Source organism: Pomacea canaliculata, linkage group LG3 (genome assembly GCF_003073045.1).
Source record: "Pomacea canaliculata isolate SZHN2017 linkage group LG3, ASM307304v1, whole genome shotgun sequence".
NCBI lineage: Eukaryota > Metazoa > Mollusca > Gastropoda > Architaenioglossa > Ampullariidae > Pomacea > Pomacea canaliculata.
The window spans coordinates 13,031,363-13,049,135 of record NC_037592.1 but is presented as its reverse complement, the minus strand read 5'-3'; the positions used below and the strand labels follow the sequence as shown (position 1 = coordinate 13,049,135).

The window sequence follows — 17,773 nt, the reverse complement described above, 5'->3', positions numbered from 1 at the left end:
AAATGATCAATTTCAAAACTACTATCTCATTAATCTATAGGAATGAGACAATGGAAAATAATTGTTAACGGTGCCGCGGTTTGTCCATGTGCTTTCTCAGCGACTTGTACCAGTTATGGATATAACTAATTAACGTGATTCAGTAACTCAAAGACGGGAGCTCCATACACTGTAATGTGTTGTGACAGGATGCATTAATTTGGTTTCTTATTGTCTTGTCAATCATGGTTTAGCCAAATTGTCCTTCCAGAGAATAGTGTTTCTATTTCGTGTCTCTTTATTGCTGTGTTTACTAAACTTTGTACTTTGCTTGTGTTGTGTTGTGTTGCTTTTGTCTAGTTCTAAGACACAGCGGGCGCGTTAGGGGGTGGCAAATGGGCGGCGCCCAGGCCCCTCTCGAAGGGGCCGGACACTTCAGCCCGAGGTCATCTTTTATGACTTATTGTTAGCTGTGTTTAAACAAGTTGTGACGAAAATTGACGTTCAAGAAATTCTAGTTTTATTAAGCAGATTTTGAATCCATCTCTAACTTAAACGATAATAAAAGCAGTTTATTAAGTTGTCGTCACTATATTATTTCGCTTTAAGAAAAAACCGCTACGTCACAAACGGTGGAAGGTTAGGGAACAATTAAACTAATTCGTGCGTTATTTCGCAAATTGGTCAGTCTAATGTATATAAATCAGTGCTTCGGAATCATATAATAGGGATGTTGATACACGTGCCAGGACCCGGCCGCGGCAGATGGTCGGCCCAGGCCTCCGGCGTTGTTCTAATGGTTCCTAACGCCGCCTCTGCTAAGACTGTATATCCACTGATTGTGCACACTTTGTATTATAATGATGTGAGAGCCTGTTGTACTTCAAAACAGAATGTCGAATACATTATTAATATTATAATTACTGCTTTTTAAAAAAATCATATTGTTAATAGGATTGATTTTAGTGTTAAGTTATTCTGTGTGGTTATATTTTTATTTTCTTTACAAGCTGTTTTTTAGGGAAGCTTGTATCATGAACACTGAATGTTAGTGTTTCACCTGTCTATGAAATGATTTTTTTAAGCTTTCGTTCCCAAGATTCATGTTGACAAACATGCAAATACAGTGTTCCATCGTTTATCCGGGGGATAGGGTTCAAGACCAGCCGGCTCTCGATAAGAATTTCTGCGAAATAGGACATACCATGCAATAATAACTGTACACATTAAAACATATATGTGAGTGTAAAGTAATATATTAATCATGGTATTAAATACAGTAGATAAACAATTATTATAAAAAAAATTATAACTGTACTCAGAGAAAACTCAAACCTGATGCGAATGGTGCGATGGGCCTACAGATAAAATCATGGCTCGTCGCTTACGTTGCATAGCAAGGATTTCTGTTACAATTATTTCTTTCTTTCTACAAATAAACATGGTATTTATAGAAATACAAATATACGTAAATTTTTGTCTTTTTTCTGTTGAAGTATTCTAAATGGTATTTGTAGAACGATAATTCTAGAGCGGAAGTAGGATCGATATCTTCACTCAAAAAAAAAAATAACAACAAGACCCTGCGAAGTAGTGAATCCCGGATTTAGATGAACGTGAATAGGAAGAAACTGTACATAGTAAGGTCAGCATGACGAGCATCCCATATAAACTAGATTTTCTCTCTACCCCATCAGATGATGTCTCTCCGGAGTTAGATCTCATTCGGCGCTCTTTTTTTCTTTGCATGTTGGGCAGGCTGCTTTTGTCGTGACTTGGCTCTGTCTGGCTGAAGAACAACAATTACACCATTTCTATTTGTTAAGGGCTTCACGAAGTAAACACAACTTTTCCACTTACTTTGTATGTCCATGTTGTTGACGTCTTTCAGTATTGTTGTACGTGTGTTCTCGAGAACGGAAGTAAATATTAACCCACATTCAGAGAAATAGTATTTTACTTTGAGGTTACAGAATCATTATAACTATATTTCCACACCAGTATTCCAGGCAAAGAATCCAACTGAACATTGTTTTGTGGGTTTCGTCATTAATCCAAGTCTTTGTTTTCGTAGTAGGCAAGTGTATAGCGATGCACTTTGTAAAGATGTTTAAGTGAAACGCACTGCACATCCATGTGAGATTTATGAGTGAATGCACTGTTAGCGGAATGGACGATGACAAAACAGTGTGTTGTATTGACTTCTGGTGGACACACCAGACAAATTCTTGTCGGTCACAATTGTAAGCACTGTACTGTGGTCGAGGGGGTTGGCTTCACAACATCATCGCAGAGTACACACTTGTTTCTGCCATCTTTTGTATTTGCATTTCAATGAGCATAGACCCATGAAGAGATTGACACCTTATCAGTGATTTTAAACATATTTAGTCATGAAAACCGTGTAGTTACGGAAAAGAAATGTGTTATATCACTTCTAGAAACTAAAAGAACACAATATCAATTTATTATAAAAAAAACAAAAAAAACAGTAAAAGTTTCTATGTTCCATTTGAATCTCGTCTATTTTCGCGTCTGTTAATATGGAAACAGTTGAAGGTTTTATAGCACGTTGTGTTTAATAAGAGAAATTATCAGGGATTCTTTCGTTTGCTTAGACCAGGGATGCACAACCTACGGCCCGCGGGCCATATCCGGCGCGATGTGGTGTCATCCGCCGCGAAACTTCTGCACAGTGCAGGAAATCGGCATGTTAGTGATAAAGAAGACCTTAAAAAAAACGAAAAAAAAAAGGGAAGAAGAAGTATTTATCCCGTATGTAGGGGCGTTTCATCTCTTTTTTCGATGAACGAACATTTCGATTCAGTGCTCCGACTTGGTGTTCTCTACGATGAGGGCCGGACATTCAGAAGTTGGTTTCGGGAAACAACTTCAAATATACTCAATTACCAATAATTAATTGGTAAGTACAACTTGTTTCTAATAAAAAATGGTATCTGCTCTATTTTTTTTTTCCTTTTTGTATTTTGCGGTGAAGTGGCCCGCGATACGGTTGTCCGAATGGATATGGCCGCAGGCCGAAAAAGGTTTGGGCATCACTGGTAGACGAAGTCTCGTTCTCCGTCGTGATTTATGACACATGACCAGACTGCTTACAAGTGAGGCAAACTGTTTTCTAGAATTTTTAAAACTGTGTTTGAAAGTTCACTTTAAAACCTAAATTAACTCACGAGACACCACGAGCACGAGTTCAAACCCTAACAATGATCACCGAACTTGCTGTCCGTCTCTGACTGACGTCACAATGATCACCGACACTTGCTGTCCGTTCTGACTGACGTCACAATGATCACCGACACTTGCTGTCCGTCTCCGATGACGTCACAATAATCACCGACACTTGTTGTCATCTCCGACTGACGTCACAAATGATCACCGACACTTGTTGTCCATCTCCGACTGACGTCAAATAATCACGACACTTGATGTCCGTCTCTGACTGACGTCACACCAGTCTCATCTTCTTGACCATCTCGGGAAGCTATGTGGTTACTCGGCGGAAGGACACAAGGGTCGATTTCACTGGATTTTTTCGATTTTTATAACATCGGCAACCGATCGTCGTCGTTCTGAGAGAGAATTGTCTTCCTAAACTGACAAGATGAACACAACCAACACAACTGTGTTTAAGTATCATTTAGTGTGACTTTATTTCACAACTCTAGTGACATTGATGATTGTCTCATTCAAGTTTAATACGAATATAATACACTCCAAATCATTTATTCTTTTATTCATTTATTTATTTTAGACATAAAGATCCTACAAATATACCAACTGGGTGAGAAGTGTAGAGGTGTCATGTCCTGTTTAGCAGTCGACACACTCGTAACATCTGAGGTGCCAAGACTCGGCTAATAACTAAGACTGTTAGCAATCGTCGAAATGGACTTAACTATTTGGCTTAATAAGTCATCGATATTACATGAACTCTGTGAGGTCAAGCGCTGGCTGTAAAGATTGATGTGTTCAGCCTCCTTCAGTACGAGAGCCTGTGTCCTCTGATGTTGTTTCATGTTGGTGTTTTACTTAGTTTTTGTATTCTAAAGGGAGACAACACCTGTTCAGTATTAGGTGATGGATGCTCCGGCACTAAATTATCCAGGATGGTCTCTGTTGTTTGCTTTTCAAGGATTTTGTCGACCTCCGATCTTTTACCACTTCTGTGTGTGTGCGCGCTCGCTTACACTATGCTCTTTGGTGAAACGATCGCGATTCGCTGGAACTAATCCTGAATAAATTAAAGAACATACCTGTTTGTGTATTAATCTTTAAAAAAATTAATAATCTTAAGTAAAACTAGAGATCTCCTTTACAAGGTTGATATCATCGTTTATGCGACTTTTTCCTCAGTGTCCAGTAAAGGGTATTCAAGTCACCATTTCACGAATATTTATAAAACTTGATAAAATTAATAAAACGAACAGAAAAATAGAGTTTGGAAGGGTGACTATCTCTTAGTCTTTGTATTGTGTATCCGTTCTTACAAATGCACACACACACAGAGGCAGATATACACCATGTCCACATGAATAAAAAGTTTCAAAGCTGCTTTATAAATAGGTAGAGATAGTATAGTTTAGAAATGTTATTCTGTTTTTATTTATCTTAAAATAATCTAGTTAAGCATAAATATTTAGGCATAGTGAATGATACCTTCATAGAACAATAAAAAAAATAAAAAGCCAAACAAACTAAAAGTAATGAGCATCAAGTAAAATATCTGTAAGATCTTTATATAAACTAGTTGTTTTGATGTATATTAAAACAGACTGCAGAAGTTTCTACACATACAAATAATCTAGCTAAATAGAAAACATTGAAAGTTACATCTCTGTTATGTTTCTGGTAAAACAATAAAAAACGTCTAATTATAGTTAATGAGTTATTTTGCTAATGCAGCAATATTATTATACATTAATTAAAGTACAAATCATGGGATTCTCACCTCCGATTTGACTTGTTCTACTAGAGCGACATGTATGATAACAATAAGGAATACAACATGTGTCCATCACCGTCTGTGAATGCTTTCGTGTCAAAGGTATATTTTAGCGTTTGGCAATATTTATTATTATTCTTAGACCTACATGCAGACAACCAGTTACCAGTCAAAGTCCTTTCAGCAGTTTTCTAAAATCTGAGCTGTGTACCAAATATATTTCAGCATTTCAGTTGTTAATTTAGAGACTGAAATGCTTGTTACACCCATAGTAAAAAATGCCAAATAAAAGTGATTTGGATATTAAATATGAATAGAAAAAAAATTCATGGATGCACATTCATAAAATCTTGTTTGAACCATACTGATTGTAATATCATAGAAGCTTTCACCAAATCATAACTTTTAAAATGATTTTAGAATCTTTTAAAGAGATTCTTTTAAATGTTGTTAAATCCTTTTATCTCGTCCACTTAAAAATAAAAGTAAGAAGCAATATAAAAACAGTACTATCACCACACCCACAATCACAAAATCAGCAACAATATTCAAAACGATTGAGATTCCCTGGTGCTCCACTAGACAACAGGGTGACTGCTGTTCACATGCGACTGCTAACGGGGTCGTTCGACCTTTGACACATCTTGTTCTAACACGATCAGTTTCTCGTAGGACAAACTGAATTTTTTAAGTGGAAAGGTCTTGCCCAGATCTGCGATAATGTCATCCAACCCTCTGGTGTGATAGATGCTGAAGACAACATTTCCGTTTCCTACGTCAGCTGATCGCAACAGGTGCCACGTGATATGCGCGCGCAGGTCTTCTTCACTTCCCTCGCCAAAAAGATCTGTTATGTACTGGGTACCTTTACTGCACCTGTAGTAGCTTCCTGCAGACAGGACTGTAGGGACAGACAGCAAGCCTGTGTCCAAGGGAGGATCTTGGCGTCTGTAGCCAGGAAGACGCGGTGTGTGCAGGTGTTGGTGATGAGGGGCACGTTAGCTGCCATCAGTCGGTATGGCTGCCAGTCTAGAATAATTCTTCCATCTGGGAAGAGATGGTGAAGGCGGCCGTCCTCACAAGACATGATAGATGTCATATCGTCAGTAGAGAGTGTTCTTAATCCCGGAAAAAGTGTTGTAGTTTTATCTACTTTGAAACTAACGTCAAATGATGTCAGCCCAACAGTTGTGATTGTCTGAAATAGAATTAATGCTGTTTAAGTTTTGATTTGCAAACACTTTTAAAACAGACATTAGGATAACATAATTAGGAAATATGTCTACATTACCCAATAAACATTCAAAACATACCTATATTATAACTTTATTTAATCTCTTCTAAAAGTACTAAATCCCAATTATTTTTTATACATCACAAGTCTAAATAGAAATTTCATAGCATTTTAGCAAATACGTTATTAGGAAATAAAATTGTTTGTTAAAAGTATGTTGTTATTTTTGTGACAATTAGAAACACTTTACTTCTATGAAATATTAAAAAAATGGTGACATTATCAATGTGTAACATACTTTCTCGGTGACCTGTCGATACGTTCTTAGAAGCTTCTGTCCAATCGCTGTCATGGTGATATCAGTGACCGTTAAGGCAATGTAGCAAATGTTAGGTGTCCCGATGTAGTTGCTACGAATTAGTCTGTGAAATCTCCCAAAGACTCCGCTTTCTCTGTATTCAGGCGCCACTCTTGCTGTACTGTGTATCACTGTCCGTCCTCCGTCTATCAGCTGAGTGTTCAAAAATGCAACCTGGATCAAAGGTGTTTAGATACAATCGATACAGTTGACTACATGCTGCATTTGATTTGCGTTATTAACATACGAAAACTAAAATATTCAAAATTCTGTTACGATTTAATTACATTATTTTTAAATAACAAAAGTAAACAGTATACAAGTAAGAATCAAATTTGTAGACCTTAAAGTACCTCGCAAGAATTGCTCTTTAAGACCTTGAAAGTGTCATACCTTACATTCGACGGTACTTGAAAAAAAAAAAAAACAGTAGATACATTTGGAGCATCTGATTTGTAAAAATATTTCGGCTAAAAGAAACAAATACTTATGTAGAAATGTATTTAAACTATGTGAGAGATACATATATCTATCAATTAATCCTACAATTCTGCCTCCTTTTTTGTAAAGGTAGCCACGAACGCCAGGTCCTTCCACAAGAGACGGGTAGGTGGCAGGGAGATAATCCAGGCCGCTGTACACGTCATCGTCTATCGCCACGACTGAGTCTCGGTCAGCCAGCGATGCCACACAAACGTCTTCATCTGATGGGATCTGCTGCATGTCAGCCGTGTCTGTCGACAGGGAATGTTCTCGAGTTGTGAGGTGAAAACTCAGTCCTTGTCTACCTCTAATGGCTTAACCTGTACAAGGATTAGAGACAAACCGGATACCTTGTAGTCAGCCGACTTTTTTCACTTTAAAAGTCTTGTAACTGTTATGAACAAAGTACAGGTCAATCATTCTCAGCTACTGCAGTTGCGTTGGCTGAAAAATAACATAAACTATATTTAATAGGTCTGTTCTATTACTAGGATAATAAAGACCAAAGAAATTCTCTTCCCCTACATCCCATCCAGACAACTACACTTTTAGTCCTAACTATTCCTGTCACCACAACAAAAAATATCAGTTTTACTTAAAAAATCAATTTTCAAACTACTAAAGTGTCTCATTGACTATAGAACTGAGACAGTAAAAACAGAAAGAAATGACAATTTTATTGAAATCATCTACTTATAATTAACTTTATGTTTGAGGGTGATCTGTTTCATCTGTGCTAGTTTGTGTCTATAAACTGTCCTTTCTTAGTCTGTGCTGATCATCGGAGTCAATATCTGATTAATGTTTAAGACACATAATATAAACAATCATTTGTTGTTGTTTACAAAAGAACGATTTTAAGACTTCGTTTCTTGTTTTTGCCTTTGTTTAAGAGATACCCACCAACAAAAGTCACCACACACAGAAACTATTCTATAGTCAATTCAAAGCCATCGCATAAATCACATAATTTATTTAAGGGACTTTAACTTATTCAAACATCAGATAGTCATATAAAAGTATGAAATTATGTATACAAAACCCAAAATCTTTTCATTAAAAAAACTAAGACAGATAATGATAAGATAGATAACATCCACTCTCACTTTCGATTTCTGCATACACTTTCACACAGAGAGCAGTGAGCTGAGAAAGAAAGGTGAGATGAAAAGTAGGAACAGAAGCTAATTCCTTACTAGAATTTACACACCCTTACACCCGTGAAGCTGAAGGCGGAGTAAATGCACAAAGTCCCACACAAGGCACTAACAACAATAAACAAGTAGCAATAGTTCAAACCTCCCTAAATGACATCACATAACTTCACCTTGAACTTGTCTACACCTAATCATAAGGGAGATCACAAACACAGGGTTAAAGGCAATTTTACATCCGACTTTCCACGAGACAAGACAAACCCACGACAGATCACGTCGGGGTCACCAGGTGGGGTCACCAAGTGTCAGGGACACACACTACAGACAAAGCACATAAGCGAACACTCACTGTGTCCCACATGTATTCTTTGTCACAATAAATCACCATTCCCTGTACAGGAGGTTTGCATTTTATATTAGTCGGGAGCTTTGATTATCTTTTATGGAAAAGCTGCAAACAATTCTAACACACAAGCCACTCAAATCCATATCTAATAACAACAGATCATGTAAACACATCAATCACTTAAGTTACTCTAACAAATACTTCTCTAATAACAACCAAACATGTATAACACATCAGTCATATAAAATTTCCAACCAAATATTAAAATTTTACTCCAGTCTTTTTCCGACAGTTACAAACATATTCATAGAAGAGTGTGATTTATCTTGGTCTTGATGCTGCACGTTATAAGTACACATCATCATCATAAAGAAAATACCTATTCATTACCTTGTAGTTACAAGGAATTACTCGTATTCCCAGTTTCACAAAAAAAGTCTTCATCAAGTCTTTCTATTTTAACTTGTTTGGGAGTGACAAAACATGAATATTTCGTTTAGTTACGCTCTTTCATAAGTCATGCTCACTACCATGCATTCCTATATCCTATATACAGCAAAGGGCTACAATCCATGCTGCTTAAAATAAAGAAGGGAGATAATCCACGTACCTGCCCGCGTTCAAGACGAACACGACAGAAGAGGGCGAAGGTTTTCCATGATAAAACTACAGTCAATGCAAATTACAGGTTTTCGTAACAAAGCAGAGCAATGGTCTATTATCCAGTCCGACATCGTTTCATAATTTTTTTATAATCACATAAATGGATAAGCTTTTTGAAAGCCTATTAAGTTTTATACTTTGCATCGGTTACCTTGAAATGCCATGTGGAAATTGCTCCCGCTTTTTTCGCATCTTTTGGTGAGCGAAAAGCTGTCGACAGACCTACTAGGATGGTGAAGTGGAGGCATCTTATTCATTTCTAGTTCATACTTTTTGTGATGCCATGTCGTTGCCACTCCCACCATTATTCATCACATGGTGCAGGAAGCGGTCGACCCATATTTTGCAACCACGTGTTTATAGCTCTTTGTTAGTTTGAGATGCAGTTGGCAGCCGCTTCCGCCATTTTGAATTGCTTGGTGCGGGAAGCTTTCGACCCATACCTACTAGTATGACGAAATGGCGGCATCGCGTTCATTCACGTTTTATACATCTGTTTCAAGATTTTAATAGGGTTTTTTTTATCAACCACTAAAGAGAAGGACTTTTGTGTCCCCTTCTGTTTGCATGTTTGCTTCTAATTCAAATATTTTGTTACCCCTTATGTTTTTAACTCTGTATTGGTTTGAGTGCATACATTTCTTATCGCTTAATTAACTCATGACGACCATAACAAACATGGCGGACCTGAAGGCGGAGCTAGACACACAAACGATGACGTCACTCACTCTCCGTCTGCTCGCTGCTCCACACCCGACACTAATATAAACCAACACAAAATACAACAAAACGAAACCATAAAAGCAAACAAACTATAATATTCCTTTAACACACACAGCTTCCCGCCCCATCCTGTACTCCCCTCTGAAACATCGTTCGTAGTCGAGGTGACCTACGCTCGTCTCTGTTCACTTATCATCCACCGACCTGTGACATACATCCGTTATTCTACAAGAAGTTCTGCCAGTCACAGATACCAGTTGGCTTCCGCTTTCCACACCAAGCACAGCAAAATGGACCCCTACTGCACTGTATGGTGTGGGAAACAGTCGACACCGACTTAGTTCGACAAAGTGAAGACATCGTCCTCATTCCTCTTTTATAGTTGAATGTGCTGCTATTGGACAAAGTGAACAGAGCCCTGATACATCTATGCTAATGTCACACAGGCGCCTTTACAGGACATCTTGTAAGGTTTTCAAAGGACAAGTATTATTTCTTCAAGGGAAATGCTTGGCCAGACATACCCTTAGGAAGACTTAATGGTGACTGACCATTTCTGAGAGGTACTGACGACTGTTGTCCTCGACATACTGGCGCTTTGTTCAGGGACGATTTTGTTCGATCACAATAATTTCTGTCACACAAAGATTTGCTTTTTCTAGCCCATAACACAGAGGTAGATTCTCCACAGCGCCATCTAAATTTGGAGAATAACAGATGCTGAAGACAACATCCTGTTCTGTCTCTTCGGCTTTCTCATATAACCGCTTCATGTGCCAATTTATGTGCCCTCGCAGTTCTTCGTTACTTGCCTCACCAAAAAGATCTGTTATATAATAGATACCTTTCTTGCAACTAAAGTAGCTGCCTGCTGAAAAAAATCGTGGAAGGCTTTCTTTATCTGAGGTTTTGTTTACTAGAAAAACGCGGTTTGAGCTGTGATGTGTAAATACAGCTACATTCTCGACCATGATTCGATATGGCTTCCACCCTAAAATTATTATTCCATCTGGAAAAAGATGGCGTGTCTCGGCATTCTTACAAATATCTTTCATTTCATCGAGTGAGAGTTTTCTCATTTCTGGAAGATCTTCTGTAAGGCTCCCATTAGTCATTGTCCCCTTGAAACTCGCGAGCTTCTGAAACAGAATATACACACAGTAAGTTTTATTGTCATTATTGTTTAGTTATTTTTTTTTTGTTTCTTCAGGTCACCTCTACTTCCACGACAAACATCTGTTCGCGACAGTCGACTACTGACTTAGTCGTAGATATAGAAGCGTAATCTTAATAATTAATCGCAAAACAATTAAGATATGCATGTACAAGTAAAATATCAGGTAAAAAAAAATAAGAAAAAATCAAAAATCCTTACTGCTTATGAAGCAGACTAAGAAAATGTTTGACTTCATTCTGACTTCATATCAGTGATATTTATTTTTCACATTAAAAATGACATCTTTAAATTTTTTTTCGACATACCTTGATGGCAACCTGTTCGTTCTGTGGATCTTCCATCAGTTTTCTGTCACTGACTGCAAAAGTAATTTTGCGAAGCTTGGGTGCTGTTGACAGAACATCATCCAAATATTTGTAAAGAGCGAGTTCTTTAAAGCGGCTAAGCACTCCTACACCTCTGTGCTCCTTTGCTATTCTTGTTGAAGAGACCAGCAGCGTCTGTCGTCCGTTGATCAGCTGAGTGCTCATGAACCCAATCTGCAATAAACAACCCATTAAAAGTTAGTTTTACATGAAAACAAGTTATACTTCCGTCTTCCTTACTAGAATTTTATTAATTTATTAATCTTTTTACTTTTGCTTTCACTCTGGTGCAATGACCTATCCCGTTATAATTATCATCGTCATTATCATTAAAATAATTAACATCCTGATATTTGTTGTTCTGATTATTAATGTTATGTTATAATCAAAAATCATTGCTTCTCAAAACAGGGTGCCATAGTCTGGATGCTTTTACGGTTGACTTATTAAGAGTAAAGAATCACCGGATGGAGGCTTCCCGGAATAGTGACGAGACTTCACCCAGAAGTAAAAACCTGATCAAGGCTCAACGACATAGTTGACCTTTACCCTTCACGTGCCATCCCCTAGAGACAGTGATCCACTTACTGTTCAATATTTTATCGCTGGTCTATGGCAAATTTCGCTTACTACTTCTCCTACTAAAATGGGGTCTGAAAATGAAAAACCAAAAACGGCCAAGGTATTCATTCTACTTACAATTTTGCCATCTCTCTTGTAAAGGTAGCACCGAACATCTTCTTGTTGCAGGAGACTGGAGTAGGTGTCCGGGAGAAAGTCGATGCCATCGTACACGTCGTCATCTATGGCCATCACCGAGTCTCGATCATCAAGTTTCGCTTCGCAAACCTCGTCATCCTCCTGTTCGGCCATCTTAGCCAGCACTTGTGACCCCAACAACTAGGATGTTCTGTGCTGCTTTACTGCGCTGCACTGGTTTGGGCCACGATAAAGGAATAACAAGAGAAAAGCTAAATGAAAATCTTTGGAAAGATCATAGAATATAAAAACCTGCAGTGCACACCTTCAACTACAGAACGACTGGTTCTCGAATCCAGTGGCGTAGGAAGATGTTCGGCGTTGGGGGGGGCAAACTCCCTGCTGACAGTGAACGGCGTTCGCACTCGCACATTACGTAAAAAAGGATGGGGGGGGGGTACTGCACGCACGCACGTACACAGTGGTAGCATCACAACACGCTGCTTTATTGTTAAAAGGCAAGCAGCATTAAATAAGAAAAAACAAATTAAAGAATGACTCCCCGGCTAACGCATTCACAAGAAATGTGATAAACGTTATAATCATATAAATCATATTAATCAAGGTTGGCAAGTCAGTGTGCCAAAAAAACTGCGTCTTCGGTGATTTCTATAAATGAACTCCATTGCAATCTCGTCCAGATTAAGCAGATCAACCCTCTCTTTAAATACACGCATAATGAGACAGTTATTCAAGCGCGTTTGTGTCATGGAACTTCTCAGGTATGTTTTTGTTTGTTTTAAGGAAGAAAAACTGCGTGGAAAAACAAAGGTAAAGATTAATTAAGCCTACTCACCCAACGGCTCGTGACACGCTTTGTTCTATCTCACAACAAACGCGGGGAAAATACGCTGGTTGCTGGAACCCTCTTCTAGACACCGCGCCAGTTCCAGCGACAGTAACACAGCACGTGGCAAACCCCGACTACTCCCAGAGACGGGCACAGGTCTCTCCACCACCGCAAAAACTCTCTTCGCCCCGCCGTCCTCCCAGTCCTGTGTGGCAGGTTTCTATAGGCTTCGAGAAACCTCCAGAACCTTTCCCTACCACAGGGACCAGCGTCCGCGAGATAATGCACGTTACAAAGAGACACAGCCCTATACCTGAACTTGGTGTCCGCACACCCTGGGAAAATAGCCCCATCCACCCAAAGAGAATCAAAGAGACCAGAGAGGAAGGACGCAAGGCTACCCTATAATTAAGGGCCATAAACTGGCCAGACCACCGTTGGCCAGGGGACGAACTAGGGTGGGAATGGCCGCAGGGCCACCCCTTCCTCGCTCCGCTACCCGACGGTGCTGAGCCAGCGATGCGACACGTTCTATGGCCATCTACCAAAACACGGACACATATATACAAACCAAACAGTATATTATAACACAGATAACTTATGTTGAGTACCAGCCACAGTCGTTGATGATAAAAGAGTTGTTTGTGTAGTTTTAGAAATGTTACTTATGCACTTCCCCCTGAGTCGTAGATTGCAATAATACCAGTCTCTCTGTCTCTAAAGAAAACTACCAATATAGAGACTCAGAGTCTTTGCCTTACTTAGGTGAAGTCAAAGCCGTCACTTCGCACTAAACCGTTGGTGTCTAGTAAGATGGAAGTCCTCGTGCTTGGCTAGCTTTTCACAAAGTGTAAGGGTTCCTGTCTGATTGGCAAGACTGGGGTATTGGTATGCAACTAATTCGTTACTGGCTTTCTGTGTTCCCGATGGCCAGTGCGGCCCCTTTGGTTGTAAGCGATAGCAGATAATTTTAGGGTGACAGCGAGTGGATGGGGGATGTTTTATGTTGGTCAAACGAAAACCGCCAAAGAAAAGGCGTCGCATTATGGGGCAGGGGGGAGGGAGACGACACTCGATGTACCGATGTACTGTCCGGCTGCTTTCTTCGCTCAGGCTTCAACACAGCCTGCAATTAGCATGGCAAACAATACCAACGGACTGTCCCAGATCGTCAGAGGTGTTAGAGCCTCCACTTGCCTCAGGGCCCGCTTTTGTGACGGTGATGACCGTCTCCTCTCTACGTTCCCCTACCTTTCTTCAGTTCTTTGCTCTTTGTGAGAATTACGTCTCAAATATTGGGGGGGGGGGCAAAAGGATATTCCTGCCCCCCCTGTATTTTCCTTGGGGGGGCGGCTGCCCCCGCTGCCCCCCTGGTTCCTACGCCACTGCTCGAATCACGCTGCTGTCTCTTACTCTTAGGTTTTAACATTGGAAATAAAGAGCGATGACACATTATCTTGGTATCTATAATATAATACAGTAAATTTGTATAGCCCCTTTGATAACTGTTTAGTTCCTGACTGGTGTGTCTGGCTGTTATTGTTGTTGCAGTTATGTTGCTAAAAATAATTCAGAGCACAGCTCATGAAGTACAGGGTCCGGCAAGATTTGTAGACATCCTGTCTTCAGTTCAAATATACTTTCTATCTTAGAACATACACCACAATATAGAAACAATGTTCCGATAAGAAATATTTTCTTTTTTGTCGATAATATGTTAGTGTTCGTTTGTAGACTATTATTTTTACATCAGTTTGTTCATCGCTAACCATGCACAAAAACACGACTTACCTCCCTTGCATCATGACCGGCCAGGTACCCCAGACCTTGACCTTGCTTGGTTAGACACTTTATCAAGACTCACAGCAAAAGCTCAACTTGTTTATTTTCTACACACACTGTTGAATCTTCAGTTCAACGAAGATAAAATAAGTCGTGTCTGTACAGGGAAGTTCGAGAAACGAATCCTGAAGAGTTCGTCTGCTTCGCTCTGACACTTGAAACGTGCGTCAGCCACAGCGACCTGTCCACCCTGAACTGTGTACTCGACTGAGTCAAAATATTGTCGACGATATGAATTAATAGAGAATATAGCGAACTAGCACAGACTTGTCAACAAACACTGATTGTGTAAAGGACGCCAGCGGGCGGTGATTGTAAGCACACGTGAGAGAGAGAGTGTGTGTGGGTGGATACACCCGTGTATACGTGTGTGAAGACTGGTGGGGTGGATGCGTGTGAATGTGTCGGCTTATTCAGCCCGACTGTTTAGAGCACAAAGGACGGTACTCAACACGCATTGGCTCATCTTTCACTCGCCAGGCGAAGAAAGACGACCCCGCGACGAACTTTTCTTTTCAAAAATATTTTGTTACAAACTCAGGAGTCTACTGAGTACATTCCCTCGAATCCTTTTCAAAGTCAAAAGCAGTTAAGTTAATGTAAAGATACTGTTTTTATATGTCTGTGCTTGCAGCTGTACACACCATGCTATTCAATAGGTAATGTTTCAATTACTCATAGTTATGTGGATGTATATCTAGAAGGAAAAGTAAGGAAATACCTACATGAATTAGTCATGCCCATTTGGAAAGAGAATATGACTCATGACCATTTGCTTACAGCTTGTTCTTAAACGTGCAATTTTGTATTGTAAATGGGGTTGTATCTTCCCCATGTCATAATGACCATGAGTCACTACAGATGTCATGTCTCTGTCTGTGTTGAAAGTTTCTACTGTGTACATCTGTAAGCAGCTTGAAAACTTGAATCATTACTTAGTCCATAATCTTTCAACATTGAAATCCTCTAAATTAAGTTTAAAGAGACATTCCTTTCGTGAGCATTATCGCGAGCCAGTCATGTCTAGGCCAGAACAAAGCACAGCAAATTATTAGAGAGAGGGAGAGTGGACGTTTGACCAGTCACTCAAGAAAGAGAGAGAAAGAAAAAAAAATGGGTTTTTCTGGTGTTTTGTCTGTCCACCCTAACCCTGGCCGCTCTCCCCACCAGTTGTAGAATCGTCACAAGCACATACTCTGCTGGAGGAATATAATGCTTCCCACCATTTCTGAAAAACCTGCAGCGAGTAAACAATTACACCTCTCAGGTGCGACCGCACGTGCATAATGCATAACGGGTGGAAATAGATATGTTAGCTGATGACTTTTGTTGATGATTCATAACATATGAGGAGAGTGGTGGGAGTAGAGGGGGATAGTAAATTATACAGCAAGTGTGACAGTAACAGAGACGGACGAACAAGGGAAGATAATTAGCTCGCCTCTAAATTTCATCCTCGGTACTTTTAGGTAAGTATTGCAAACTGTTACTGAAGTCTAACAGCTATGTATTATGTTTGTGTATTGATTGACTAAACGATGTTTATTGTTTGGAAGCAATGTATGGAGCATAAACGCCTCGGCACATTTGTGTCACAGCTGCAGTTATCCTTTCTTATGTTGATTAGTCCTTAAATGTCAAACGAGCTTGATACGTGTCAATAATAACTTATAAAAGGCTGCAAAATGAGTGTCTCGCATCTTTAGGTAGCCGCTAATTATATTCCTTCAAAGTAGTGCAAACCACTTCCAGATTGGAGCACGTGACTGTAATCAACAGAAGTGATGTGTGACGACATGCACGAATGTTGTTCTGATTGTAATGGTGTGCACGTAAGGTCATAGGTCTTAAGGCGGACGTAACTTTATACCTAAGTGGCATAACTTCCAAAAATCCCTAAAGGTCTTAAAAATGAGTGTGAAGACTAGTAAAAACAATTTCTCTGAGTTAAAGTAACAGATAGAAGTTAAAGTAACAGATCTAGAAATGTGATTACTTAGTAATCGAGATACTGACATCTCCAAATGATGTCTACACACTGTTTACATTCAATAAATTTAAGTACATTCAAAAACTTTAATAGTTCTCAAAACATGTAGCGCATACATAATATCTCACCTTAATGAGAAATGAAAGGATTAACAAGTTTTTAGTAGCGTAGATTTCACAGCAAACTAATGTGGTAACAGATTTTTCACAATTTGTTAGGTTCAGAGAACACAACCTCGAATATGTTTACAGCCGAAAAAATCTGAACAGCATTAAAAAAAAAAACATTAGAAAATGGCCGATAGGAGAGAAAAAACAACGAATAAAGATGGGGTCAAAGGTGTTGGTGACGAAAGCTTTGTTGTCCCCCATCACTCGATACGACTTTGAAGTCTGGAAAGGCATGTTCCAGGTTGGCTGTTTTACAAGACAAGACAGATACCACGTTGTTCCAAAACAGTTTTCTCATTTCTGGAAAATTTGTTACAGTTTCCAGAGTTTGCTCAACACTTGTGTCCCACATAAAAAGAATGCGACAAAGGTGTATATTTGTAAGGCCTTCTGGAAATGTTAACAACCAGTAAAACCGTAAAATTACAACCTTGCACCTTACGATCCCTCCACAGTTACGACCAAAACAATTTTTTACGGACATATTTCGCAATATAATCGTCATGTCTGTAAGGACTACCTACCCAACCCAACTTAACGACTAACAGTGTATACTCTGTTATGACTTTTCTTGTTGATGAATTCGCGTATAGACAAAAAAAATTAAGTACAGTTTGAGATAGACTGGTTCTGGCCGACCATTTACCCTATATCTGCAGAAATCACAGCAAAATTAAGCACATTCTAAAAGAGACTGCTTGTTCAGTGGGTCACTGATCACTGCGACCCAAACCATACGGCTCCAGTCATCTATCACCCGCCTGAGTCAAACTA

The 17,773-nt window shown here is 39.3% G+C and overlaps 2 protein-coding genes across 2 annotated transcripts; both read right to left on the bottom strand.

Annotated features, from left to right (window-relative positions):
• Nucleotides 1-5,792: 5,792 nt before the first annotated feature.
• On the bottom strand, nucleotides 5,793-7,555 carry LOC112558898 (histidine N-acetyltransferase-like). Its single transcript, XM_025229649.1, has 4 exons — nucleotides 7,368-7,555; nucleotides 7,081-7,268; nucleotides 6,475-6,708; nucleotides 5,793-6,140 (listed from the first exon to the last, which is right to left on the bottom strand). Exons 2-4 carry the CDS (start codon nucleotides 7,255-7,257, stop codon nucleotides 5,793-5,795), a joined length of 759 nt encoding a protein of 252 aa, XP_025085434.1. The 5' UTR covers nucleotides 7,258-7,268; nucleotides 7,368-7,555.
• A 2,106-nt stretch (nucleotides 7,556-9,661) lies between these two features.
• Nucleotides 9,662-15,418, bottom strand: LOC112560606 (histidine N-acetyltransferase-like). The gene is made up of 4 exons (XM_025232539.1): nucleotides 14,789-15,418; nucleotides 12,148-12,381; nucleotides 11,389-11,622; nucleotides 9,662-11,045 (listed from the first exon to the last, which is right to left on the bottom strand). Exons 2-4 carry the CDS (start codon nucleotides 12,319-12,321, stop codon nucleotides 10,509-10,511), a joined length of 945 nt encoding a protein of 314 aa, XP_025088324.1. The 5' UTR covers nucleotides 12,322-12,381; nucleotides 14,789-15,418; the 3' UTR covers nucleotides 9,662-10,508.
• Nucleotides 15,419-17,773: the final 2,355 nt, after the last annotated feature.